Raw genomic sequence first — 25042 nt, 5'->3', positions numbered from 1 at the left:
TGCTTTCTTGGCCCAACTTTCTCCTGGGGATGTCACAGGAAATAATTTGGAACACAGCAGCTCTGCTGAGGATTAGAAGCAGAGACACGACAGACAGATTCTAACCCCGAGGTTTCCTTATACTGGGTGATCAGAAGACAGGCCAATGGTGAGGCTCACTGAGTCTACACTACCCAGAATTCCCTTTCTTCCTCTCTGCCCACAGTGCCCTGCCCTGTTCTCTTGCAGTTTCCTAAGTCTCTCCTCTCTCTCCTGCTATGTTGAATGAGTGCGAGCAAACCTCTTTTGAAGAATTCACTCCCTAACATTCTAACGCCACGTCTTCCAGGTTTGCATGGAAGATCATAGCCTCCTTGGGCCATCATTCTCAGATCTTCTCAGCACAGTTTTCTCCCTGTTGCTGAGTCTCCGGTGCGCCCCAGAGCTGGTGAATACCTTTGTTGCATGAGTGAAAGATGAATGAATAAGTCAAAATTGTGAGAGATACTAGTTTAGGACCAGAAGCCTGAGGGTTCCTTTTCCCTGCCCCCAAACTTTAATTTTGGAAAAGACTTACAGATATTTCAATAATAGAGCAGTTTTCTAACAGGTCGCCGCCGGGATCTTTCTAATGCTCGCATAAACAAGGGAAGGTTTTTGAAAAGTGGAAAACTGCGTGACTGTAATACTGACACAGTAAACTCCAGGTTTCGTGGGACAGTCACCAGCTTGTCCACCAGTGTCAGGGTGGAAGCCAGAGCACGGCGTCACACCCCATTAGCCCTCATTTCTCCACTTTTTTTTTCTTGCTTTTGATGAATTTGTCATCTGTGAAGGTGTTGGTCAGAGATTTCCAGAAGGACCTTCATTTTGGTCTTCTGGTTCATTCCCTCCTAATTGGACCAGAGTTACAGATTCTAGAGAATGTTCTAGAAGTGATGTCCTAGAACTTCTAGGAATGTTCTAGAAGTGATGGGTCTTTCTCACAGCTGTGTGATAGCAATGCAGCTGACTGCTGGTGTTAATGACCAGCCCCTTGCAAACCTAGTATGGGCCAAGTCTCCTCCCTATCAAGTTACCTATCAGCTTTCTTTACTTTCCACGATCCAATATAGCGATAGTATAGACCAATAAACTCCTAGAGAAAGAAGGGTATCCAGCTCTACCCTAAAAGTGAGCAGTATACACATTTATTATCCAGAATTCACCTGTAATGCGAAGAAAGGCATCCTAAACAGTGTTTCTGCTTTGACTCTCTGGATGTCAGGTGGTATATAGAGACCTTTTCTTGGAAATATGTTTTTAACTTAATATACTCATTTAAAAATAAAATACCTGGAACGAATAGGGAAGTACATGTATTGATTTACAATTACTAAAAATTCTAAATGGAGTTTGCAGCATAGTAACACATAGATTTCCTAATCAGCACATTCAAGTGCAAGTTCATTGCAGCTTGCCTAATGAGCACTGTGAGTCAAACCGCTGCTGTGCTTTAGTGACGTCATGGCTGTGCGGTGAGCTGTTACTGACATTAACTACAAATGCTACGCTTCAGTGAGATACTTGAAAAAAATCCTTAAGCAGTAGTTATATTGTTAAAGGAATAGAAATTTGGGCAATTTTATCACCTATAATTATAATCAAGCTCAGAGACCTTCAACTGTATCTACAGACTCTCAGACCCCAGGTTAAGAAGTCCTGGTTTAAAGGCCCCAATGGCGCAGATGGTTCAGGACTGTACAAGAAGCCAAGAAGCGCCGTGTGAGAACATGCTGTTCTCTGTTAACACTTCTTGAGCAATCTGGAAAGCCCCCGTGTGGGGAGAAACAAGAGGTTTCAGTCTAAATGTGAAGCCCACGCAGAACAATCCATTTATCCTGGGTGCATTTTCAGACTGTTCACCGTCTGAACCTCAGCGGTAGCGAGGACCCTGGAGCTCTCACACGTTGTTGCCAGTTAGAATGCCAACTGCTCCGACCTTTATGAATCACCGAGGAGCACTTCGGAAACGTTAACAACCGAGGAGAGTAAACTCTTGCAAAGTGTAAAGGGAACTACGGATCTAAGATGGTGTGGCTGAGTGGGAATGCCACACACAGAAGAACGCCTGCTTCAGTGCGCTAACAAGCAGGAGTGTGTGGCACGGCACAGCAAATTAGCTTAAAAATGGGAGGATAATGAATAATAATTATGAGGACAACGTGGTTAGAAAACACATAGTTATTTGAGGCAAGTGTATACATAAGTATCCCCGGGGGCCTCTGCTGTTGGCTGTTGGGAGGATGGGGAAAGCACCTCGTGTGTGAGCCCCTAGTAAGGGGTCCTCAGAATGTGGCAGCGGCTGGGGTGGTGACATGACGCCGGACTAAGTAACTTAAGACCATATGGAAGCAAGGTAACAGCATTGCAGAAATTCACAGACAAGAGATAGGAGAGGAGCGGCATCTGGATCTAACGAAGCAGGCATAAAGTTTCTGCCACATGCTTCTAATGTAGTATATCAAATATCAAACGTCTTACACAAAGTCTAGAGACACTGCTCCCTGGCAACACCTGTCTCCAACCGTCCATGTCAACTGAAACGGGACCCGAAATGGGACTGTGTGTGACAATTCTGTGAGTGCCTTTGTCCCACAAACCTCGATGACGGAGAAAATTCCAGTGAATGAAGGCGATGTGTCTTCAGTTTTCTGAGTGTGGGTGCTCACCTTAGATGGATGACCTTGCACCCCAAATAAGCAATTAATCACCCTTCAATTTCTCAACATCCTGAACTGCTGGCTTTAGCTCACTATCCGGAGAAGCAGTCTCAGCAAAGCAGCCTACGAAGAGCCTGGCCAGGTGTGGTGGCTGGATATGCTTTGCCCAGGGAGGGGCACTATTAGGAGTTGTAGCCTTGTTCGAGTGGGTGTGGCCTTGTTGCTCAGAACATTGACGTGCTTCCTGCCATGATGACAATGGACTGGACTTCTGAAAGTATAAGCCAGCCCCCGTTAAATGTTTGCCTTTATAAGAGTTTCCTTGGTCATGGTCTCTCTTTATAGCAATAAAACCCAAACTAGGACACCAGGTGTGCGCACACAGGAGGTGCTCGGTTAGCACTAAATAAATGCAGGAAAAGCATGAACACCTGAGCACTGACAATGTCCTGCCTTGCACTGGCTAGTCATACCCGCTCAGCCCACAAGAGGGCAGTGCTACTCCACAGCAGGGAGGATAGGGCACCACTCCCGTCTGGCAAAGGAGCTGCTGGCATTTTCTAGAATAGAAGTCCCTTGATCCACAGCAAAGCATCTAATGAAAGACACTGGAATCACCTTGCTTTCTTAATGGAGTCAGAGACGCTTCCCTGTGGAGGGGAAGTCAGACCAGTCTCTGACAAGCATGGAGCAGTCTGCTTTACATGCCCAGGGAGGAAAATGTAAGCTTAGGTGGAAACTCCCAGCGGGAATGCTGAGAGCAAAAGTTTGAAACCTGCATTGTCTGCCACAAGGGTATACACGGGAGTCAGGGCAGTAAAGTGAGGGAACTTTGAGGGCACAGACCAAGGTTCAGGTCTTGCTCGGCCCCTGAGAAGTCTCGGTCCCTTTTGAGTGCGTGTTCTAGATTAAGAAATGGGAATAAAGTAAACATTTACACGAAGTCATACGTATGCCTGACACACAACAGCTTGGCAAGTGTTTCTCGGGACTGCTATTGTGGGTGTTGCTGATATTTTCCACACCGTCATTTCAGCACAGAAATATCCAGGGATAGTCTTGTTTCCTGCAGACACATGAATCCGAGATCCTGAAAAATACCCCTTCCCCTACAGTGGGAATCCAAGGGGCAGGAATTTTTAGCTTAACAGTTTCTTCTGTGGTTCAGAGAAAAAAAAATAAAGCAGTATTTAGTAATTCTTCTTGGGGAGGCAAGAGACCTGGACAAACCCTTCTCTCTGAATCTTGAAACCAAAGTTGCCAGGCTAGCTGGCTCCTGCAGCCGAGGGTCTTGTCTGGCAGGCTGTAGTTTGGCTCCTGGATTCTGGTGGACTTGTCTGTATCAGCTGGTCTTCACAGGCAAAGGTAGTTTGTTTCATTCTGCATGAAGCTGGGGATTTTTTTTCCCCAATCTCTTCTGAGCTTGTATAATATAATTGATGGGAAAATGCAAGGAGTTGGGATGGTTTGCACGGTGGGGAACGAGCTGCAGGAGGGAGTAGCGATGGCTTCGATTAATCTGAGTCTCAGATTTATGATACAGTGGAAGATGACCAAACGTTCCCCCATTTTTTATCGAAGACATAAACCACAAAATTTGAGTCTCACGCAAGGGATTTAGGCTCCATAAAAGTAAACTCATCCTTGAAATACAGCTCACTGATGCTTTCGAAAGTCTCATATAAACCACTGCGCTGGCGGGCGGGCACGCGGACATTGACCCTTATAATCTAACAACAGTGATCCTGATCCACATAGATTGATCCACAGCGTCCTTAGATTTTTGGTGCGACATCAAGTGAAGAACATGTGGTCAGAGTGGCTGAGCGAGTTATGCCAAGGCAACAAACCCACCCAAAATGTTAACCCCTTATCAGCCAGGTCTACTGCTTACTCGTCTATGAATCAAAAGGTAGACTGGGTTCTGTGAATGCTCACACAGGCCTCCATTGGCTAGCTGCTTGGGGGGGGGGGCATAATCAATGAATCACAATCAGGTTATTGAAGGTTCTTGTTCACCGTTGCTTCTCTGTGTACCACATTGGCCATATCAAGTTACCAGGCCACAAAAGGAGTAAAATCTACATAGGCCTGGACAAAAGAGCATCAGACTCTTTGCTGGCAAGTGACTGACTTTCCAGGGTCACTCAGGACTTCTGACCAATCGGAGGCGAGTTTGGTGGCACACACCTGCCATCCCAGCACCCGAGACAATAGGATCGCCTTGAGTTCAAGGACACCCTGGGCCACAAAGTGAATTTTGGGCTAGCCAGGGCCACAGAAGGGGATAACATCCTCAAAACCAACACATAGACCAGCTAAAGAAGCAAAGCGAAGCAAAACAAAACCCTAGTAATCTATCAAGTGTAAGCTCTGTCCCCCCAAAGTGGCTTGTGACTGTACCACTGTAATCTTACTCTTCGGGACAGGTGGCCCTTGGAAGCCTGATGCAAACTGTCAACTCTCTCATCCCTTCTCCATCCGGAATAGCATACTTGACAGTTCCTGTAGGCACATTCACTCATTTAACTCCAAGTGCTAGAAACAAGAAGAGAAAGCACAGGCAAACCTCTCGTCCTAAGGAATGGGGCCTAGTCCTATAACGAATGGGCGTATGGGACTGGGGCATGCAGAGCTGCGCTCCATAGCAACAGGGATGGAAGCCATCAGACAGAAAGGGCTTCTGAAGATGCACCAGCCAGTCCGTCTGTGGCTACTGGGCATTACTATTCAAGGACTACCTGGGAGCAAATGAGTCCTGCCCCTTCTTTGGCCAGTTGCTCTGGAACTCCCATCACCTCTTACCTGGGTTCTTGCCTGGCCACTGACTAGCCTCGGGCACTTTTTTTTGTAGATTCTGGTTTTGACTGATCTACATTACCCACATCTTACAGCTCAGGACTCACCACTCTTCCATTCCCTGTGATGTGCTCTCTCTTCCCTTAAATCCTACTGTTGCTGTTTGTATATCGCTTACATCTGTAGCTAGCTAGGATCCAGCCCCCTTAACCGTAGCTTTGTAGGAACAGTGTTGTTTTTCCATTTCATTTACGGGAAAAATTAAGAATCAAAGAGACATGGTCCAGTCCCCTTAACCATAGCTTTGTAGGAAAAGTGTTGTTTTTCCATTTCATTTACGGGAAAAATTAAGAATCAAAGAGATGGTACTGCCTTGGAGGCCATACATTGGTCATTAAAAACAAAATCGGACTCACACCGAAGTACGCTGGATGGAGCCTTTACATTATGGGAGCAAAGATATGGAATCAATTGGGAGAACCCTCGCGGCTCCAGAGTGGAAGGGCGTTACTGGCGTTGCTTTAGCGACCAGCCAGCACCAACCACCTTCAGGCTCTGGGTGGGACATCCCAGCTTCAAACTTGGCGGCGCGTTCTATGGGTCACGAGAGGCCCCGCCCCGCCAAGGCCCCGCCTCTCCCCAGCGAAAGCCAGTCACAGCCTGTCCTCAGCTTCCACTTCCCGTCAGATCCTGGGCACTAAAGGTCAGTCTAGCCGGGTGGCCCTGGGGATCTATCTCGGAACTGGTCCTGGCCTGGCCTTAGAGTTGACAGAGGCTACTGACTAGGGCCTTGTGGATGATCGAGTACCCGCTGCAGGCTGAGAACCAACCTGGAAGCCGAGGGCCAGGACGCTGGGCAGCGGTTGCCAGGCAACAGTACAGCTGTCCCCGCCCTCCAGGGAGTTTTGCAGGACTGAGGGGTGGGGCTCGGGTGTGCGTCCTCCACCCCCACCGCGGCTCTGCGTCCTTCCAGGGAGCCTTGGCTCTACGTCCTTGTTGACCCTTCTGGCTTGGGTGTACTTTTCAGGAAAGACTGGCTTTCTCCGTCCGTCCATGAAGCTCCTGGTTCATGCCAGCCTTGTACCCTTGCACGAGTTAATTCCCTTCCCCCCCCCTCCCCCCAGGTGAATCTCATTCCTAGGGAGTGTTAGCTGTTTGAGCCATATGCCAAAGCTGTTTTCTAGATAAAGAATCCCGACTAATCACCCATCCACATTCAGGGTGCTACAGTCAGCCCCGTGGTGGTGTCCTCTTGAGTTCGCATTATGATTTCCATAACGTGAATGGAAACTGGGACTCACGGGCTGATTGTGCATGTCAAAGTTTTAGTTCGTAAGTTGTCTTACCGCACTACCCAAGCCGCCTGTCTGCAAGCTGGAACCACAGTATAGTGTATTTAAAATGTGCATACCTAGGAGGTGCTCCCACATGAGCTGAGGCTTGCGCTGTGGGCCAAGGCTGGGGAAGTTTATCCTTCAGGTTGTGTGGATAAACCTTGGGCTACCACCGAGGTTATCATGTAGTCTTCACACTCAAAATCAAGTGTAATAAATTCAATGTACCTGGTCGAGTACCGAAAAGCAGACGCTGGTGTACTCTTGACATCCTCTAACAGGGCCGAGGCAAAGGTTTTAATGGAGTGTGGACATGTATGTGATGATAGTCTTCTCCCTAATTATCCTGTGCTTTACCTGGTCCAAGCTTCCGACTAGGCACACCTGTCACGGCCAAAGTTAGGAGACTATGCTTGTCCCCCAGCCCTGGCAATAAGTCGGTTCCTCTCTCAGCTTCCTTTGCTGTCAGGTCCCTAAATCACAGTGGTTGATGTTAGCTTTGGAGGAATTATTGTAGAGCGATTTCCCCCAGCAGAGGCAGAGCTGGCAGCTCTCCGGAAGTATTGCCACAAGTAATGACTGTCCCTTGGCCTTAAACAGCAGTCGGAGGGAAATGGCTCATCCTGCTGTTATTCACAAACACATTTACAAACACAAATCTGCCCTCGGCTCTTAGCCCTAGACAGATAATAAGCCCGACCTTAGATAATAAGTTCTGTTTAGTGCTTTATTATTAATTTCGTAATTTATACTACCTCCCTTAGAGATTTGTGTCTGCGATGGCTGATGATCAAGAGAGAGACTTGCAGAGATTTCTGGAAAATGTGGATGAAATAAGTAAGTCGCAGTAAGTCACAGCCTGAGTTCTGCCTTGGAACAGTGAAGTGGGTGAAGAGAAACGAAGTTAACCTCCTCCCCCTCCCCCCCCCTTGTTTGACATGTTTATGACTCTCAAGGGAAAAAAATGTAATTGAAATTAAACAGAAAGGCTATTGAGAGCTCAGGTACAACCTTGGGGCAGTATTTTTTGGCTGGTAATTGGTATCATAGAAGTTGTTGTGGTCTGACTGAAATTCAGGCTGACGGCTCTCCTCCAAGTACCTTTCCTGGTTGCCTGTGAGTCTGTCTGTTCTCTTTGAGATCCCCTGAGATCCTACTTAATTATCTGAGACCCTCTTGTAGTCAGGGGGCATGAGTCTGTGGCTTTCCCTTCAGATATGTCAGTCCCGTGAATGGCTTATGAGTTTCATCCTCTTTCTCAGGCCCCCCACCCCCGACCAAGAACATCCTTCCCAAGTTCAAAGAGGTAGAACTTAAGAGAACGTCCTCTGACCCACACAGCACATGGAAGAGACTCCAGACCAGTCCACCCCTGTCCAGCTTTCGGGAGCTTGTTTAAAGCTAAAAAGAGTGCATGTGCACACATGCACACACACCTTATTTAGCAAGTAGGAATATGTTAAATTGGCAGGCTGTATGGGTGAAAGGGAAGCAAAACAGATTTAGAAATAAGGTAACCTCTTGGGGGATATGTAATTGTGTATCCAGTTGTGCGGGAACCAGCCTTCCCTGAGCTCCTTCCTGAATGCTTTTGTGGCCATGGTACACTGCTATCCTCATGTGAACCCACCTGCTTGCTGGCTTCTATACCGCCTCCCTGCGGTTCTTTCAGAGCCTTGGGCTCTCTATACCGCCTCCCTGCGGTTCTTTCAGAGCCTCGGGCTCTATGGTCAATTGCCAAGGCTCCCATCCTGATGTGTCCAGAATTGAGTCATCACCTCTCGCTTTCTCGCCTCTCCCCTTCCTAAATCAAACTCCTCTCTCTCTGCTGTCTCCCGGTCTCAGTTGGTGGCACTGCCACCCACAAATCTCCAAGTCAGTGGGACTCCTCCCTCCTTTCCACCTTGTGTCCAATCAGCCTTCAGCTTTGGCTGCCCTCACTCCACCTCCTGTCCGGCTTCTCTGAGGCGCCCTCTGTTCTGGTTCCTCTCTGCAGACTCTTAACAACTTGTAATCTGCCGCCAGGCCCACACTCCCCACAGAGTAATGTATCTAAAATGCAGATCTGGCCAGACACTTCTCTGCTTGTGTTCTTCTTAGTCACAATGAATCAGGAGCTCTCATCGGACTACGTCCTCACATGACCTCCTCGAGCCCCCTCATCTCTCCACATCTCATGAGTGAGCAGCAACAAGCTGCTTGCAGTTTCCTTTTGTCTTGGTTAGGGTTTTCCTGCAGTGAACCGACACCATGACTAAGGCAACTCTTATAAGGACAACATTTAATTGGGGTTAATTTACAGGTTCAGAGGCTCTGTCCATTATCTTGAAGGTGGGGAGCTTGGCAGAGCCCAGGCAGGCATGGTGCAGGAGGAGCTGAGAGTTCTACATCTTGTTCTGAAGGCAAACAAGAAAAGACTGATTTATGGGCAGCTAGGATGAGGGTCTTAACAGTGACACACCTACTCCTACAAGGCCACACCTACTTCAGCAAGGCTACTCCTAATAGTGCCACTCCTTGTGCTAAGCAGAGTTCAGTGTGATAACAGATATTAAAAAATTAATTTCAAGGTGATATGTGGAAGGAAGAGAGAGTTGAAAAAGTGCAGAAGAAGCTAACCCAGCTTAGGTAGTTGTATTAGACTATCACAAAATACCAGAAGCCAGATGAATTCAACAGGGAAATACACTTTATCACTGTTCTTGAAACTAGACCGTAAGAACAGAGTTGACAGGATTGTTCTTTCCTTAGACCTCTATATTTAACTTGTAGAAAGCACTTCTCATTTTATAATTACATGTATATGCCGTGTGTGTGTATGTGTGTGTGTGGTGTCATACCCATACAGGGTTATGTGCATGTTCATGAGTATGAAGATGGCCATGTATATTTATGGAGGGTCAACGTTGGTTGTCCTTGCTCGGAAGCTATCTATTTCAGTTTTTCTCTCAGTTAGGTTAGCCTAGGGTCCTTGACCAACAAGCCCCAGGGATCCACCTTCGTCTGCTTTCCCTGCACTGGGATTGCAGATCTGTTACCACATCCAGCTTTGTACGGGGGTGTTGGGGATCAAACTCAGATGCTCAGATTCATGTGCTGGTAAGCATTTTACCAAGAAAGTTTTCTACCCAGCTTCTTCTGCACACCTTTCTTTGGGGAATTTTTTCTTTCCCAGTGAGTAGGGATCTTCATGTACCTGAATCTCCCTTTACCACTCAGGCAAAGCAGAGAGGTGGTCAGACCCAAGTTAGAGCTTACAAGGAAATGTACCTCTCCTGATCAGACACTGTTCCGGGTTGAGACCCAGGGAACGGAGCAGTGGGACCTGCACATGCATAGGTCCACTCACACTGCAGCATCGCCCTTTTCTCAGAGTCTTCTCCCAGCTATGGAAGTCCAGGTAGTTTCTGAATCTGGTCCTGGTTAGGAAAATGGCTGTCTTGGGGGGCAGTGTCACAGTTGATGATGATATTCTTGATGTCTTTGACTATGGTGCTGACTCCTAAAATGATCTCTGATGCAGACTATGGCTCAGTATGGCTCTTCATTAAGACCACTCTGTGTATAATACACACACACACACACACACACACACACAGCATTTATTTTACATCCCGACCACAGTTTCCTCTACCTCTTCTTCCAGTCCTTCCCCTCCAGCTCCCCTCTCCACCACCACCCCATCCACTCCTCCTCTGTTTCTCTTCAGAAAATGGCTGGCCTCAAAGGATATCAACCAGCCACAGCAAATCAAGCTGCAGTAAGGCTAGGCACCTCCTCTTCTATGAAGGCTGGACAAGGCAACCCAGTAAGGGGAAAGGGTCCCAAAGGCAGGCAGTCTCTAGTTAGAGACAGCCCCTGCTCCCACTGTTAGGAGTCGTACAGGAAGACCAAGCTACACAACTGTAACATATGTGCAGAGGGCCTAGGGCAGGTTCATGCAGGCTCCCTGGTTGTTGGTTCCATCTCCTCGAACCCCCATGGGTCCAGGTTAGTTGGTTCTGCGGGGTTTCTTGTGGTGTCCTTAATCTCTCTGGCTCCTACAATCCCTCCTCCCGCTCTTCTGCAGGGAAGATCCCCTGGCCTCTCCCTGATGTTTGGCTGTGGGTTTTCCCATCAAGTGCTTGATAAAGCCTCTCTGATGACAACTGAACTAGACACCAATCTATTAGCATAGCAGAATATTACTAGGAACCATTTCATTGACTTTTCCCTATTCGTGTTTATTTCTATCACAGATCTGGCTATGAAACCTCTAGGCAGTGTCAGGGTCAGGTTCCCTTTCATGGCAAAGGTCTCAAGCTGGACCAGTCATTGTTTGGCCACTCCCCAGATTCCTGCTCCACCATTATCCCAGCACATCTTGTAGGCAGGACAGATTGTAGGTTGAAGGTTTTGTGATTGGATTGGTGCCACTGGAAGCCTCGCCTGGTTACAATAGGTAGGCAGTTCAGGCTCCATATCCCCTATAGCTAGGAGTCTTAGCTAGCGGTCAATATCATTGGTTCCTGGGAGTTTTCATTATCCAGGGTTTCTAGCTTGTCCAAAGACATCTCCTGATTCCAGTTGTCTCTCCCAGTCCTCTCCCTCTCAGTCCTGAGACAGACCTGACCCCTCTTGTTCCCATCTCCACTTCCCACCCATGTGCAGTCCACTCTTCCGATCCACCCATGATGTCTATTCTGTTTCCCCTTCTCGGTGAGATCCATGAGCCCCCACCTTGAGCCCTCCTTGTTACTTAGCTTCTTGGGGTCTGCAGAGTGTAGAATGGTTATCCTTTGAAGTACCATGTTTGTATTTCTGGGACTGGATTACCTCACTCAGGATGATCTTCTCTAGTTTCATCCTTTGGCTGGCAATTTCATAGTGTCATTGTTTTTAATAGCTGAGTAGTATTCCTTTGTATAAACATACTACATTTGCTTTGTTCATTCTTCGGTTGAGGGACATCTAGGTTGTTTCCAGCTAGGACGTTTCTGACTATTACTATAAAGCTACTAAGGACACAGTTGGGCATGTGTCCTTGTGGTAGGATGGAACATCCTTTGGGTATATGCATAGGAGTGGTATAGCTGGGTTGTGAGGTAAATCAATTTTCAATTTCCTGGGAAATTGCCATAATGACTTCCAAAGTGCATGTACAAGTTTTCACTCCTGTCATCAATATAAAAGTGTTCCCCTTGCTCCACATCCTCACCATTATAAGCCATCACTGTCTCTTTGAACTTAGCCATTCTGATGGGTGTAAGGGGGAATCTCAGAGTTGCAGTGATTTGCATTTCCCTGGTGGATAATGATGTTGACTATTTCTTTAAGTGCCTCGTGGCCATTAGAGATTTCTCTGTTGATAAGTTTCTGTTTAGATCTGTACCCTATTTTTAATGAGGTTACTTGGTTTCTTGAAGTTTAGTTTTTGAGTTCTTTATATATTTTGGTTATCAGCCTTCTGACAGATGTGGGGTTGGTGAAGATCTTTTCCCATTCTGAAGGCTGCTATTCATCCTTCTGACCATGCCCTTTGCCTTATAGAAGCTTTTCTGTTTCATGAAGTTCCCCTTATGAATTGTTGATCTTAGTACCTGAACGAATGGTGTTCTGTTCAGAAAGTTGTTTCTTAGGCCACTGTGTTCAAGGCTATTCTCCATTTTCTCTTCTGTCAGGTTCAGTATGTCTGGTTTGTATTGAGGTCTTTGATCCACTTGGACTTGAGTTTTGTGCGGGTGATAGGTATGGATCTATTTGTATTCTTCTACATGTGGACATCCAGTTAGACCAGCACTATTTGTTGAAGCTGCTTTCATTTTCCATTGTATATTTCTGGCTTCTTTATCAAAATTCAGTGTATAGGTAAATACATAGGTGTATGTATTTACTTCTGGATCTTTGATTCAATTCCATTGCTCAATCTGTCTGTTTTTAGGGCAATAGTATGCAGTTGTTTTTTTGTTTTTTGTTTTTTTTTTTTTTCATTACTATTGCTCTGAAACATTGCTTAAAATAATGGATGGTAATGCCTCCTGAAGTTCGTTTATTTTACAGGATTGTTTTAACTATCCTGAGCTTTTTGCCTTTCCATATGAAGTTAAGTAGTGTTCTTTCAAGGCCTGTAAAGAATTGTATTGGAATTTTGATGGGAATTGCATTGAGTTTGTCAATTGCTTTTGATAAAATGGCCATCTTTATTATATTAATCCTGCCAATCCATGAGCACTGAAGATCTTTCTATCTTCTGAGGTCTTCTTCAATTTCTTTCTTCAAAGTTTAGAAGTTCTTATCATACAGCTATTTCATTTACTTGGTTAGAGTTACACCAAGATATTTTGTACATTTTGTGGCTACTGTGAAGGGCATTGTTTCCCTGATTTCTTTATCAGCTTGTTTATAGTTTGTACATAGAAGAGCTACTCTTTTTTTTTTTTTTTTTTTTTTGGCTGTTGTTGATTTTAGTGAAATTTGTATCCAGCTACTTCTTGAAGGAGTTTATCAGCTCTAAGAGTTCCCTGGTAGAAATTTTGGGGTCACTTATGTATATTATATCATCTGCAAATAGAAATACTTAGACTTCTTTTCTACAATGGTGTGCCCTCGATCACCTTTAGTTGTCTTGTTGCTCTGGCTAGAACGTCAAGTGCTATATTGAATAGATAGGGAGAAAGTGGGCAGCCTTGTCTCTTCCCTGATTTTAGTGGAATGGATTTAAGTTTCTCTTCATTTAATTTGATGTTGGCTACTGGCTTGCGGTACATTGCTTTTTTATGTTTAGGTGTGTCCCTTGTATCCCTGATCTCTCCAGGACTTTTACCGTGAAGGGTATAAAATTTTGCAAAGTCTTTTTAGCCTCTAATGAGATGATCAATGTGGTTTTGTTCTTTCCGTTTGTTTATTACAGTTTTGGATTTTCATATGTTGAGCCATCTCTTCACCTCTGGAATGAAGCCTACTTGATTATGGTGGATGATGTTTTTGATGTGTTCTTGGATTCAGGTTGGGTGTATTTTATTGAGTATTTTTACATCAGGTTCCTGAGGGAAATTAGCCTGAAATTTTCCTTGTGGAGTCTTTGTGTGGTGTAGGTATCAGAATGAGTGTGGCCTCATAAAATGAATTTGGTAATGTTCCTTCCGTTTCTATTTTGTGGGATAATTTGAAGAGTATTGCTATTAGCTCTTCTTTGAAGGTCGGGTAGAATTCTGTGCTAAAACCACATGGCCGCGAGAGTCTTTGGTAGAGAGTCTTTTAATGGCTACTTCTGTTTCCTTGAGGGTTTTAAGTCGATTTAAATTGTTTATCTGTTCTCATTTTGACTTTGGTAAGTGGTATCTATCAAGATAATTGTCCATTTCTTTTAGATTTTCCAATTTTGTGGAGTACAGGTTTGTAAAGTAAGACCTAGTGATTCTTTGGATCTCCTCCATGTCTGTTATTATGTCCCCCCCATCACCTTTTCATTTCTGATTTTAGTAATTTTGTTATTGTCTCTTTGCCTATTAGTTACTTTGGATAAGGGTTTGTCTTATTTTGTTGATTTTTTTTTTCAAAGAACCACCTCTTTGTTTCTTTGACCCTTTGAATTGTTTTCTTTGATTCTAGACTATTGATTTCAGCCCTGAGTTTGATTGTTTGTGCTGTCTACTAATCTTGAATGTGTTTGCTGCTTTTTGTTCCAGGGTTTTCAAGTATGTTGTTAACTCACCAGTATGAGATCTCACTAATTTCTTTATGAAGATACTTAGTGCTAAGAACTTTTCTCTTAGCACTGCTCTCATGGTGTTCCATAATTTTTCATTGAATTCTAGGAAGTTTTTAGTTTCTTTATTTCTTCCTTGGTCACTGGTCATTCAGTAGAGAGTTGCTCAGTTTCCATGAATTTGTAGGCTTTCTGTTGTTTCTGATGTTGTTGAAGTCCAGCTTTAATCCATGTGATCTGATAAGGTAAAGAGGGGTTATTTCAATTTTCTCCTATCTGTTGAGACTTTCTTTATGACCAAGTATATGGTCAGTTTTGGGGAGGATTCTATGAGGTTCTGAGAAGAAGGTATATTTTTTTGTGTTTAGATGAAATGTCCTCCGGATGTCTGTTAGGTCCATTGGAATCATAATGTTGGTTAGCTCCATTATTTCTCTGTTTAGTTTCTGTCTGGAGGTCCTAACCACTGGTGAGAATGGGGTGTTGAAATCGTCCACTATTAATGTGTGGGGTTCTATCTGTGATTTAAGGTTCAGTAATGTTTCTTTTAAAATGTGGGTGCATTTAAGACATAGATGTTCAGAATTAAGATGTCGTCTTGGTGGATTTTTTTTCCTTTGATGAGTATGAAGTGTCCTTCCCCTGTAGAGTGTCCTTCTTTGATAAAGTTTGGTTGGAATTCTATTTTGTTAGATGTTATAGTTTCTATACCAGCTTTTGTGTGTGTGTGTGTGTCTGTTTGCTTGGAAAATCTTTTTCCAGCCCTTTACTCTGAGGTAATGTCTGTTGAAATGTATTTCTTGTGTGCAGCAGAATGATGGATACTGTTTTCCCATACATTCTGTTAACTTGTGTCTTTTTATTGGGGAACTGAGTCCATTGGCATTTAGAGGTATTAATGACCAATGGTAGTTAATTCCTATTATTTTGATGGTGGTGGTGTGTGTGTGTGTGTGTGTGTGTGTGTGTGTGTGTGTGTGTGTGTGTGTTTGCCTCCCTTTTGGTTTTACTGTAGAATTATTTATTTCCTTTCTCTTCTGGGTATAGTTAACCTCCTTGGGTTGGAGTTTTCTTTTTAGTATCTTCTATAGAGATGGATTTGTGGGTAAATATTGTTAAATTTGGTTTATCATGGAATATCTTGTTTTCTCCATCTATTGTGAATGAAAAATTTGCTGGGTATAGTAGTCTAGGCTGACATCTATGGTCTTTTAGGGTCTGTAAGACATTTGTTGAGAACCTTCTGGCTTTTAGAGTCTCTGATGAGAAATTGAGTGTAATTCTAATAAGTCTGCCTTTATATTTTACTTGGCCTTTTCGCTTGCAGCTTTTAATATTCTTTTTTTTTTATTCTGTGCATTTAGTGTTTTGATTATTATGTGTCAGGGGCCATTTCTTTTCTGGTCCAATCTGTTTGGTGTTCTGTAAACTTCTTGTATGTTTATAGACATCTTTTTCTTTATTCTGTGTATGTTCTTATAAAGACACTAGTCACAGTGAATTGGGGCCCCACTTGATATTATTTAATTATACCCAAACTATTTTAATATTATTTAATTACCTCTTGAAACACTGAATTGTCTCAATTGTCATATTGAGGCATAGAGTTTCAACCTACATATGAGGAAGTGTGTGCAGTCCAAACTGTGGCAGATGTCAAGTATTCTCTCAAGAAGTGACATTTAAGTAAAACCTTAAGAGTCCGTAGGAGTCAACCATCATGGTGGACAGGAAGGAATGTTCCTGTTGGGAAGTGAGGAGATAGGAAGTCAGTTTGCTAAGGGGAGAGTGTGCTGCTTTCTAGAAACAAGAACTGAGAGGGTCCAAAGGTCTGTCGGAGTGCAGAGCAGTGCTCCAGAGGCACCTCGAGGGGAATCCTTAGCCCAAGCACACTGATGTCTGAAGAAAGTCCTGTGCTGGGTATGTAATATGGACTAGAGGGGAGAAGAAGGTGCTGAGAGTCTGGTCAAGAGGCTGTTGCCAGTACTGTGGAGGGTGGAAGTCGTCAGCTGGACACAGAGGTAAGGCAGTGGGAGCAGAGACAATACACTGATTAGTGTACACTGATTAGTGTACTGATTGATACAGTGACAAACACACTTAGAAGTTATTCTTGACAAACTTCAGTGTTCCTGCCTGTGAGGGCTCAGAAGAACAATGAGAATTCATGGAAAGGTCCTGAGCATTGGGTGACAGGCAGGGGGCTGGTGATTTACTGAGATGGGGGCATTTGAAAAACACCCAGAAGAAAGATGGGCACACTGAGTTTGATGAGTAAGACACCTGGAGATATGTTCAGTGTTCAGTAGCCTTTAGGTGTGAGCCTAGAGAGACATATCAGTAAGACAGAGGTAGATCAAATTCTTAAAAATGTGGAAATATTTACCAAGCAAGTACTATGCAAAAGAAAATAGATGCCAAACATAAATATCAGACAGAATAGACTTTAAAACAAAGGCCTTATTAAGCTTTATTTAACAAAATTATACATGTGTATAATGTATATCATATTTTGATTTAGTATACATTCTGAAATAAGCCATTCAAATAAACCTTCCGAAGCATTTTTCTTGGTGAATACTTAGAAGCTCTGCCCTCCTAGCAATTATGAAGTGTACAGTACATGATTTTCACTACCATTCTGTGTAGTACAACTGTAGTGTGTATTCCTCTTGTCTGGCTACAACCCACCTCATCCTCTTGCTTCTCCAGTCCCCAAACAACCTCCAGTAACCACCATTCTACCCCACTTTTATCAGTTTGGAAAGGGCACCATTTTCTTTGTCTTGTCTCAGAGTGATTCTCTACACGTCTATAGGGAATAACGCTGTAATAAATATGGAAGTGCAGATAGCTCTGCATAGATTGGTTTTATTTCCCTTGTATTCATACCTAGAAATGAGATTTCTGCATTTGGGCCTCAGGAATTCTGCATTTAAATATGGAAATAAATCTGTCAGAATATATTTAAGATCTTTGGAGAAAATTATAAAAATTTAATTGAAAAAACTCCCAGTAGAAAAGAAACAGGACAATCTGAACAACGAAATAAACAACATAGCCTTATATTATAATTCAAGGTAGGAAAAACAATATCCAGGAATCCATAGTAACATGAGTGAGATTGCATAGGTATAAGTAGGTAAATGGATAAAACCAATGCCCTGTGCAAGTGAATGCTTTATAACTTGTGTTTCCTTCAGGGAGGTGAAATGTGCCTCTCTGCCCTTAAATAAGAGATGAGTTAAGGCTTGCTGGCCAAGAATGTGGTATGGAAAGTAATTGAACAGTGGATAACAGCAAACAAGCACAGCCTTCCATAAATGGTTGAGGTTAACATGGTCCATCACAGTGATAGCATGAACTATGAACTGCTGTCTTCCTCCCCAGTTGTGTAGCCTATCTGTGAGAAACACACCAGCTAAACCCAACCAGAATGACTCTCCAAGTCACCTGCCTAGTACCCTTGCAGACTCTTAAAGTGGAGCCAAAGAGCTGACTCAGTGGCTAAAGTTGTTTGCTGCCAAGTCTGAAAGGCTGTCTGAGCCCCAGAGTTTTAGCCTCAGCACCCAAATGGTACTGACAATCAACCTCTTCACCCCCAACGGAGTCTTTTGTCCTCCTTACTATCTTCTCTGGCACCTGCACACACACCTACCTCACCCCACCCCTGCCAACACAGTCATTAAATAGATTTTAAAGCTAACAAATAAAATCCGTGAAAGTTATCAAAAATAAGGAAGGCTTGACAAACCACTGCACGCCTGAGAAACCTTAGCAGACACAACCACTGTAGCCCACTGCCCTTGAGATCCAGAACTGGGGAGGATGTTCAGGAGAAGCTATTTGTGTTAGAATAAAGTATGGGGCTCAATCAATACAGATTTTATTAAAAGACATAAGAGAAACTTGGCATATAAAAAGCCATGTATTTTTCCCCAGGTATCAATTGGCAAAGACAACAGTTCTCCTCAAATTACTTTGCACAATTAGTTTGAGTCAAAATTCCCAAGTGGTTTGTATTCAAATTCAACAAATTGGCTCAAAGGTTCATGTAGTGAACCAAGTGCCGATAATATCCAGAACAAATCCTCACAGGGGGCGGGGGTGGGGTGATGGTGAGTGAGCCATCTACTGTTTGAGATTTTAAACAAACAACCCTGTAGTAATCTGTGTACAGATATGAGTGTGCTGGAAAGTACAAGCTGTGTAGCAGAAAGGAATGAAGGGCGTAGGGCAGATGTCACATCTGCAGCAGGGAAGATGAACACAGAGTAAGGCAGTGTCTCTCGTCCTCAGCAAGCCATGCTCCCATCCCGCACAAAATTCAGATCACATGAGGATCTAATGAACTGAGGAGAAAACAAAGCTGAAGATCAATTTTGTGTATGTCTGTGTGACTGTTGAGTGCCTACGCAGGTGCCCAACAGGCTGGAAGAGGATGCTCAAACAGCCAACGCTTCCATAAAACAAATGACACGTAGCCAAGGAGATTTTCAAACTCCACGTGACCAGTCCAGAATTTATCCAGAAGCCTTTTAAGTCAATGTAAACAGGACAAATGACCCAGAAGAAATTGGGCCAAGGATAAGAACAGGCATGTCTTAGAAAATAAAAACCAAATGACCCACGAACTAAAAAGATATTCAGCTCTGTTCGTGATCAGCATTTATGGTGGCAGTAATGGGAAAGAGTATAGCATCTTTCTTTTTCTTTCTTTCTTTCTTTCTTTCTTTCTTTCTTTCTTTCTTTCTTTCTTCCCTCCTTCCTTTCCCCTCCCCCTCTCTTTGTTTCTTTGTTTCTTTGTTTCTTTGTTTCTTTGTTTCTTTCTTTCTTTCTTTCTTTCTTCTTTCTTTCTTTCTTTCTTCCTTCCTTCCTTCCTTCCTTCCTTCCTTCCTTCCTTCCTTCCTTCCTTCCTTTTCTTCCTTCTTTGGACTTATCCTTCCATTTATTTCATAAAATTTTAGGTTAGCATACAAGGTATTGGGATTCATCATGACATCTTTTTTAAATTACACTTATTAGCTTATCAGGGTGAGGAGGGTGAGGAGGGTGCACATGCACTCATGAAGGGCAGAAGACCACTTTCAGGAGTCCATCCCTTCTTTTCACTCTCTGGGTCCTGAGGATGAAATTCAGGTGGTCAGCCTTGGCAGTAGGCACCTCTACCTGCTTAGCTTTATGGCCAGTTTAGAAACTCTTTCTTATAAACTACATATAAGATATGACTACTTACAGTCATATCCTAAAGAATGTATAACATGCACAAGCACACGCACATACAGGTATTCAACTGGACATTTATCTACTGTCTGAAACATAAGACAAGCCACATGAGTTTCTGGCAACACTCAACTGAATTGCCCTTGACTCATGGTGTGTAAACTGTATGTACCAAGCAGACCTCTTAAGCATATTGCAAAGAAAATGTAGGCCACACTACAGTGCACATTTCATAAAACCATGTAGCCATCACGTTCAGGTACATAACAAAACTTGTCACAAATGACTTTCTATACTATTTCTCTACCCCTTGATTCTGCATTGGCCTTGTGACTTGCACAAGCAGAGGCTCAAACCTCATACAAGAGATACTGCATCCTTCTGTGGTGAGAACCAAAGGTGGATGCAGATGTGGGCAGCTATGTGAGTTTGAGAACATAAGAGCTCTTTCTTAACACCATCCCTTTCCTCTCCGAATGAATAAGTAGAATCCTCTATTTGGAATTGTCAGGTTTAGATTGCCCTAAACTTGAAAGAATTTGAGAGAATAATAGACTACCTACTCTAGGATGACAGTAGGGGATCTGGGAGAGTGAGGGTCACTGACAGGTCAGTAAGTTCCCCCGACAAATATTTATCCATTTTTTTCATCAATGTTTAGCCTCCCTAGTCAAGGCTAATAGATATGGATAATTAGATTGATCTGAAATCAGAGTGAGGTGGACAGATTTACCTGGTTAGGTGGGATGGGAGGGTAGAGTGATCCCTCTAAGGGACGGTCTATGAGTGCCAGTCTGGGCAGACAACACAGTGAAGAGAGGCAGGGAGACAGCTGAAGGCTTCTGTTTTAGGAATCTCAGAGCTGCTTGTGTTACGCTTGTCTCCCACAAAAGATCACAAGCTTCTCAAATGAAACAAAAGGATTTTGTTTTTTATTCACCACTTTCCCTGATATTCAGCAAAACATACAACTCCTGACAAGCCGTCCATAAATTACTAGAGTTGACTAGTGACTTAAAGCTCTGTTCCTGGAAGCCCAGTATTAAATTCTGCGTCTCACATTAGTCCCAGTGACTCACTGGTCTTTCTAGCACCTTCTTCTCCTTTCTTTGGATCACCCTGATTAATTTTCAACACCATCCTTTCCAGCGGTTGGAGTCTTTTCTTTTGAAGAACTTGCCTGATTGGGTCACGTGTGATTTTTTTTTTCCCCTCTCTAGCCAGTTTAATCCAAGAAATGAATTCCGATGATCCCTTCGTACAGCAGAAAGCTGTCCTGGACTCAGAAAGGAAACTCCTGATGCTGGAGAGAGAGCAAGAGGAGGACGGGTGCAGGACCACTCTGAATAAGACCATGATCAGTCCTCCACAAGCTCCCGAGGTTTCCTTTGCCACTATACATAGATGCCCCGGGGAGACCTGGTCTGAGGCAGGAACATGATGTGATCTCAAACCATCGGATGAGGCTGGAAGTGCCACTCCCCAGGCTTCCTGATGGGTTTTCCATATGGAACTATCAGCTCTACGAATGCTTTCTTCTCTTCCTGTCGTGAAGACTCAACCTCTCTGCCTGCTGAGCTTGAGTGTCATATTTAGGTCCCATGTTCTAACAATTCATATGTAACAAGCCACAGGGTGGGGGTGGGGGTCCCCTGACTTGGGCCATCTTGCTTCTATAGGAGCTGGCCCATAATTGTGCCCACCATAACATCTCTGACTTGAAAGCAAGCCCCTTAAAATCTAGAGCCATCAGTATTGGTGGTTAAAGCAAATGACCCGACTCCTCATTTGCAAGGTTTGCTCTCTTGGCTTTATATACACATTTACCAGAGCCTGCGTTTTAAAATTTGTTTCTTTGTTTTTATGATATCCCATATCTTGCAGAATGCAGGTGAAATGAGCCCAGGTAAGGACAGCATCCCCCTCCCCCTCTCCAATGTGTTGTATTCATTTAGGATCAGTATTTTTATATGTATATATAGAATGTAACTTCCAGACCCTTAAATTATGGCCCCTGGGCTTATAAACAATCCGCCAACAAAATCCTGCTGACGACCCAGGTCTGGCGCCAGTGGTCCAAGCGGCAGCGGGCAGAAGCTTTTCTGTTTAATTTTTTGTTTTCTCCTGCCCAGTCTTTTGTAAACTGAACTTAGTTATTCTTTATGGTCCAATTTACCCTTCGCTGCTTAGGGGATGCAGTTATTTTCTGTGTTGCTCAGCTCTGAGGCTCACTATGCTAAATAGAACGAAAAGCCTCTCTTCAAAGGAAAAACTCTTTTAAGAGACATAATTCAAATCTGAGGCACAGACACAGCCATGATACATAATAATACAACTCACAGGCTAGCTTTTAAAGTCACATTAAGAAGGTGACAGTTCAGCTGCCTCAGAATTGTGTGTTATGTGCTCATGTATGCATGTACACACACATACACATGCATGCATGTGTGTGCCTACATATGTATGCATAAGAAGTACAGCTGTAACGTCCCAAAGTAGCTTCCTCTGGAATTTGAACTAAAGGACTGATTAGAGTATCTGGCTTGCTCTTTTTAATGCTGTGAATCGCTCTACTGTCAGATGCCTTCTTGGCATCCGTGGAGAAGGACGCCAAGGAGCGAGCCAAGAGAAGACAAGAAAACAGAGTCCTGGCAGATGGTAACTGCTGGTCCTTACTTTTCAATAGCTGGGACGGTTCCGGCTGAAGGAGCCTGTGAGAGCCTGTGTGCAGATGTGTGAGAGTACAAAGCTCCCTGGGGAGTGGGTTCATGATGGACTGGCAGCCAGAGGACCTGGCCAGGCAGAAACCATTGGAGGTCCATCCTCTGATCTTACTCAAAGTACAGTTAGCAGGACACAGCCTTAATCAGGGCTCCTGGGTAGACTGAGCCGATCATAGTCCTGAATGGCTCTGGGGAAACAGGAAAGAAGAGAGGCTCCACTGGCTAGCCCGAGCTAGGGCCAGAAGGAAAAGAGACATGGGGGGCAGGGGGGCGGCAGGGGAGACAAAGCATGTGAAGATCGATGAAATGACGTTGTATGTGTTGGGGTCGGACGCATGAAAGTGCAGAGTGTGCTTTCTGTGGTTTTCAAAAAATGTCGGATGGTGTGTTAATGCAGATCCTCCCCACGCCCCATCTGCTCAGAGACGGTAGGAACCCTTGCCTTGGTCGAAGGTACTAGTGGTGCAAATGTAAGCCTTACTTCAGAAAAATATCGTTTCTCTGAGAGGCTGCATAGAAAACCTCAGCAAAGATTTGAAGGGGAAAAATATAAAGAAATTGGACCTCAAGTAACAGCAGCAAAAATTAAGCAGCACCGCACCCAGACTAGAAAACTGGCAATCTAGAAGAACCTCCCGACATTACACTGAGGGCTGACTGTGTGCCTTTTTTTTTCTCCCAGCCCTAAAGGAGAAGGGGAATGAGGCCTTTGTCAAGGGCGACTATGAAACAGCCATATTCTTCTACAGTGAGGGTTTAGGGAAGCTCAAGGACATGAAGGTGCTGTACACCAACCGAGCCCAGGTGGGTAACCCCCGGCGTCCACCATGGTGACTTCGAGAACTGGTGTCGGGAACTCCATCAAAGCAAAGGCAAGGATAGACAGACAGCATCGTTGGTGGGAAATGTTTACCAACATGCTGCAAGAGCCACTTTCCATGGTAGAAACACGTCCCGTAATCAGCCCCATAGCCTCTGAGAATTTGAAATCTGCCACTAATGTTTTTGGTGGGATGCTCAAAGACTGTTATGCCAATTTCTGCTTATTACGTCAAACCTGCTTTTTGATTCTAAGACCAGGGTTAGACTGGGTAGCCAGGAAACCGACAGCACTTTCTCTGAACGTCAGGGTTTCTGAAGCCTTTTCCCCTCAGGGGACCTCAGTTTCTCAAAACTGAGCCATAACTGACTGCCCCTCCCCCCTGATGTTTCTTACCTGCTGCTTAATGAAGTCAGGAAGCTGGTTAATTATTACTTGAAACAAAAATGCCATTAGTCACCTTATCTTTGAGATACAGTGAAGACTGGCGTGGCAGATTCATGGATGTGATTTCATGACAGACAGGACCTGTCAGCTGGTCCTCTGTGTGACAGACTTGATGCCATGTCACCTACCAGAGAGGGAGGCAGCCGCAGAGCCCTCATCAGCTCCAATCTCCATAAATCAAGAGTATCTGTCTGGGCTTGGCGAAGGAGAAGCATTCGAAGCCAGACACGGGGCGTCCGAAGCTGGAGAGTCTGTGGGGTGACAGTGATTTAATGGCCAATAAATCCGAGAGCAATGCAAGCTCGTTACCCGGGCTGTTTGCATACGTCCGACAAGAGGCCAGGTGTTCTTCCCTACCCTCATTTGTGACAAAAACTTGTTATAAGAAAGCAAGCCCATAAGAAAGATGACCAGGGGCATGCTTTAGCAGCGCCACCCTTATTGTCCTAACAAGAATATAAACATGAAGTTATTAAGGACAAAACCTGCCGTATACTTTCCCTCAGAGCTGTCTGTCACATCTATCCACTGCCCTACTAGTTATATAACACTGGAGCCATAATAAGTCCATTTAAAGAATTCAGAAGGATCTTTTAAGTGTAAGCAGCTAATACAATGGTTACTTTTCTTTCTCTTTCGGCACCGAATTTGGTCTTGGAAAATTTCTATGTACCGATGCCCACTCAAGCTAGTCTCCCTGAAGTGATTAGAAAGCAGTGGAGTTGAATTGCTTTTAAAATGTTATGTAATTCAGACTCTAGTGCAGACTGTCTGTCCCCCACCCCAGTTCATCTAAATCAGTTACTTGCATTTTTACTGTATTCAATTTTAAGCCACTTTGATTAGTCAAAAGAATCTCATTAAAGTGGCTGTGGAATAAACATAAGGAAATGCGGTGAAAGGCTTTGGGGGGGAAGCAACTTCTTCTCTCTCTCTCTCTCTCTCTCTCTCTCTCTCTCTCTCTCTCTCTCTCTCTCTCTCTCAGAGCATACATTCAGAGGCAAATAGACACAGAGCGTGCTGCCTAGTATTGGGAATCACTTGAACAGCTGACTATTTTTAAAGCGCCTCTCCCGTTTGTGTGCGGTGCTAGAAAACAGTAAGGATGCTGGGAATTGAATATTGCTTGCTAAAGAAAAAAACTAAAAGCCACGCTTTTGTTGCCTTTCTTTCTCTCTAGATGTTAAATCAAGACTGCTGGTGCCGGATAGATAAATCTAGTTTAATTGCCATTAAGAAAAGTAGCTCTTCTTAAAATGGGGAGAGGCAAAAAGAGAATAGACAGGGAGTCAAACTCAAGTCTTAGAGGAGACGAGAGGAAAGGGAAA

General features: G+C 44.1%; 1 protein-coding gene across 1 annotated transcript in view; it reads left to right on the top strand.

The window, feature by feature from the left end:
• Nucleotides 1–6151: 6151 nt before the first annotated feature.
• Ttc12 (tetratricopeptide repeat domain 12) overlaps nt 6152–25042 on the top strand; it is a 50043-nt gene continuing 31152 nt past the window's right edge. The window contains exons 1-6 of the mRNA XM_021207895.2: nt 6152–6183; nt 7579–7651; nt 20945–21105; nt 21609–21630; nt 22305–22382; nt 23130–23251. Coding sequence (XP_021063554.1) covers nt 7594–7651; nt 20945–21105; nt 21609–21630; nt 22305–22382; nt 23130–23251 — 441 coding nt within the window. The 5' untranslated portion in view covers nt 6152–6183; nt 7579–7593. The remainder of the gene's footprint in view (nt 6184–7578; nt 7652–20944; nt 21106–21608; nt 21631–22304; nt 22383–23129; nt 23252–25042) is intronic.

This window comes from Mus pahari, chromosome 10 (genome assembly GCF_900095145.1).
Source record: "Mus pahari chromosome 10, PAHARI_EIJ_v1.1, whole genome shotgun sequence".
Lineage (NCBI taxonomy): Eukaryota > Metazoa > Chordata > Mammalia > Rodentia > Muridae > Mus > Mus pahari.
This window is presented reverse-complemented; position numbering and strand designations above follow the sequence as displayed.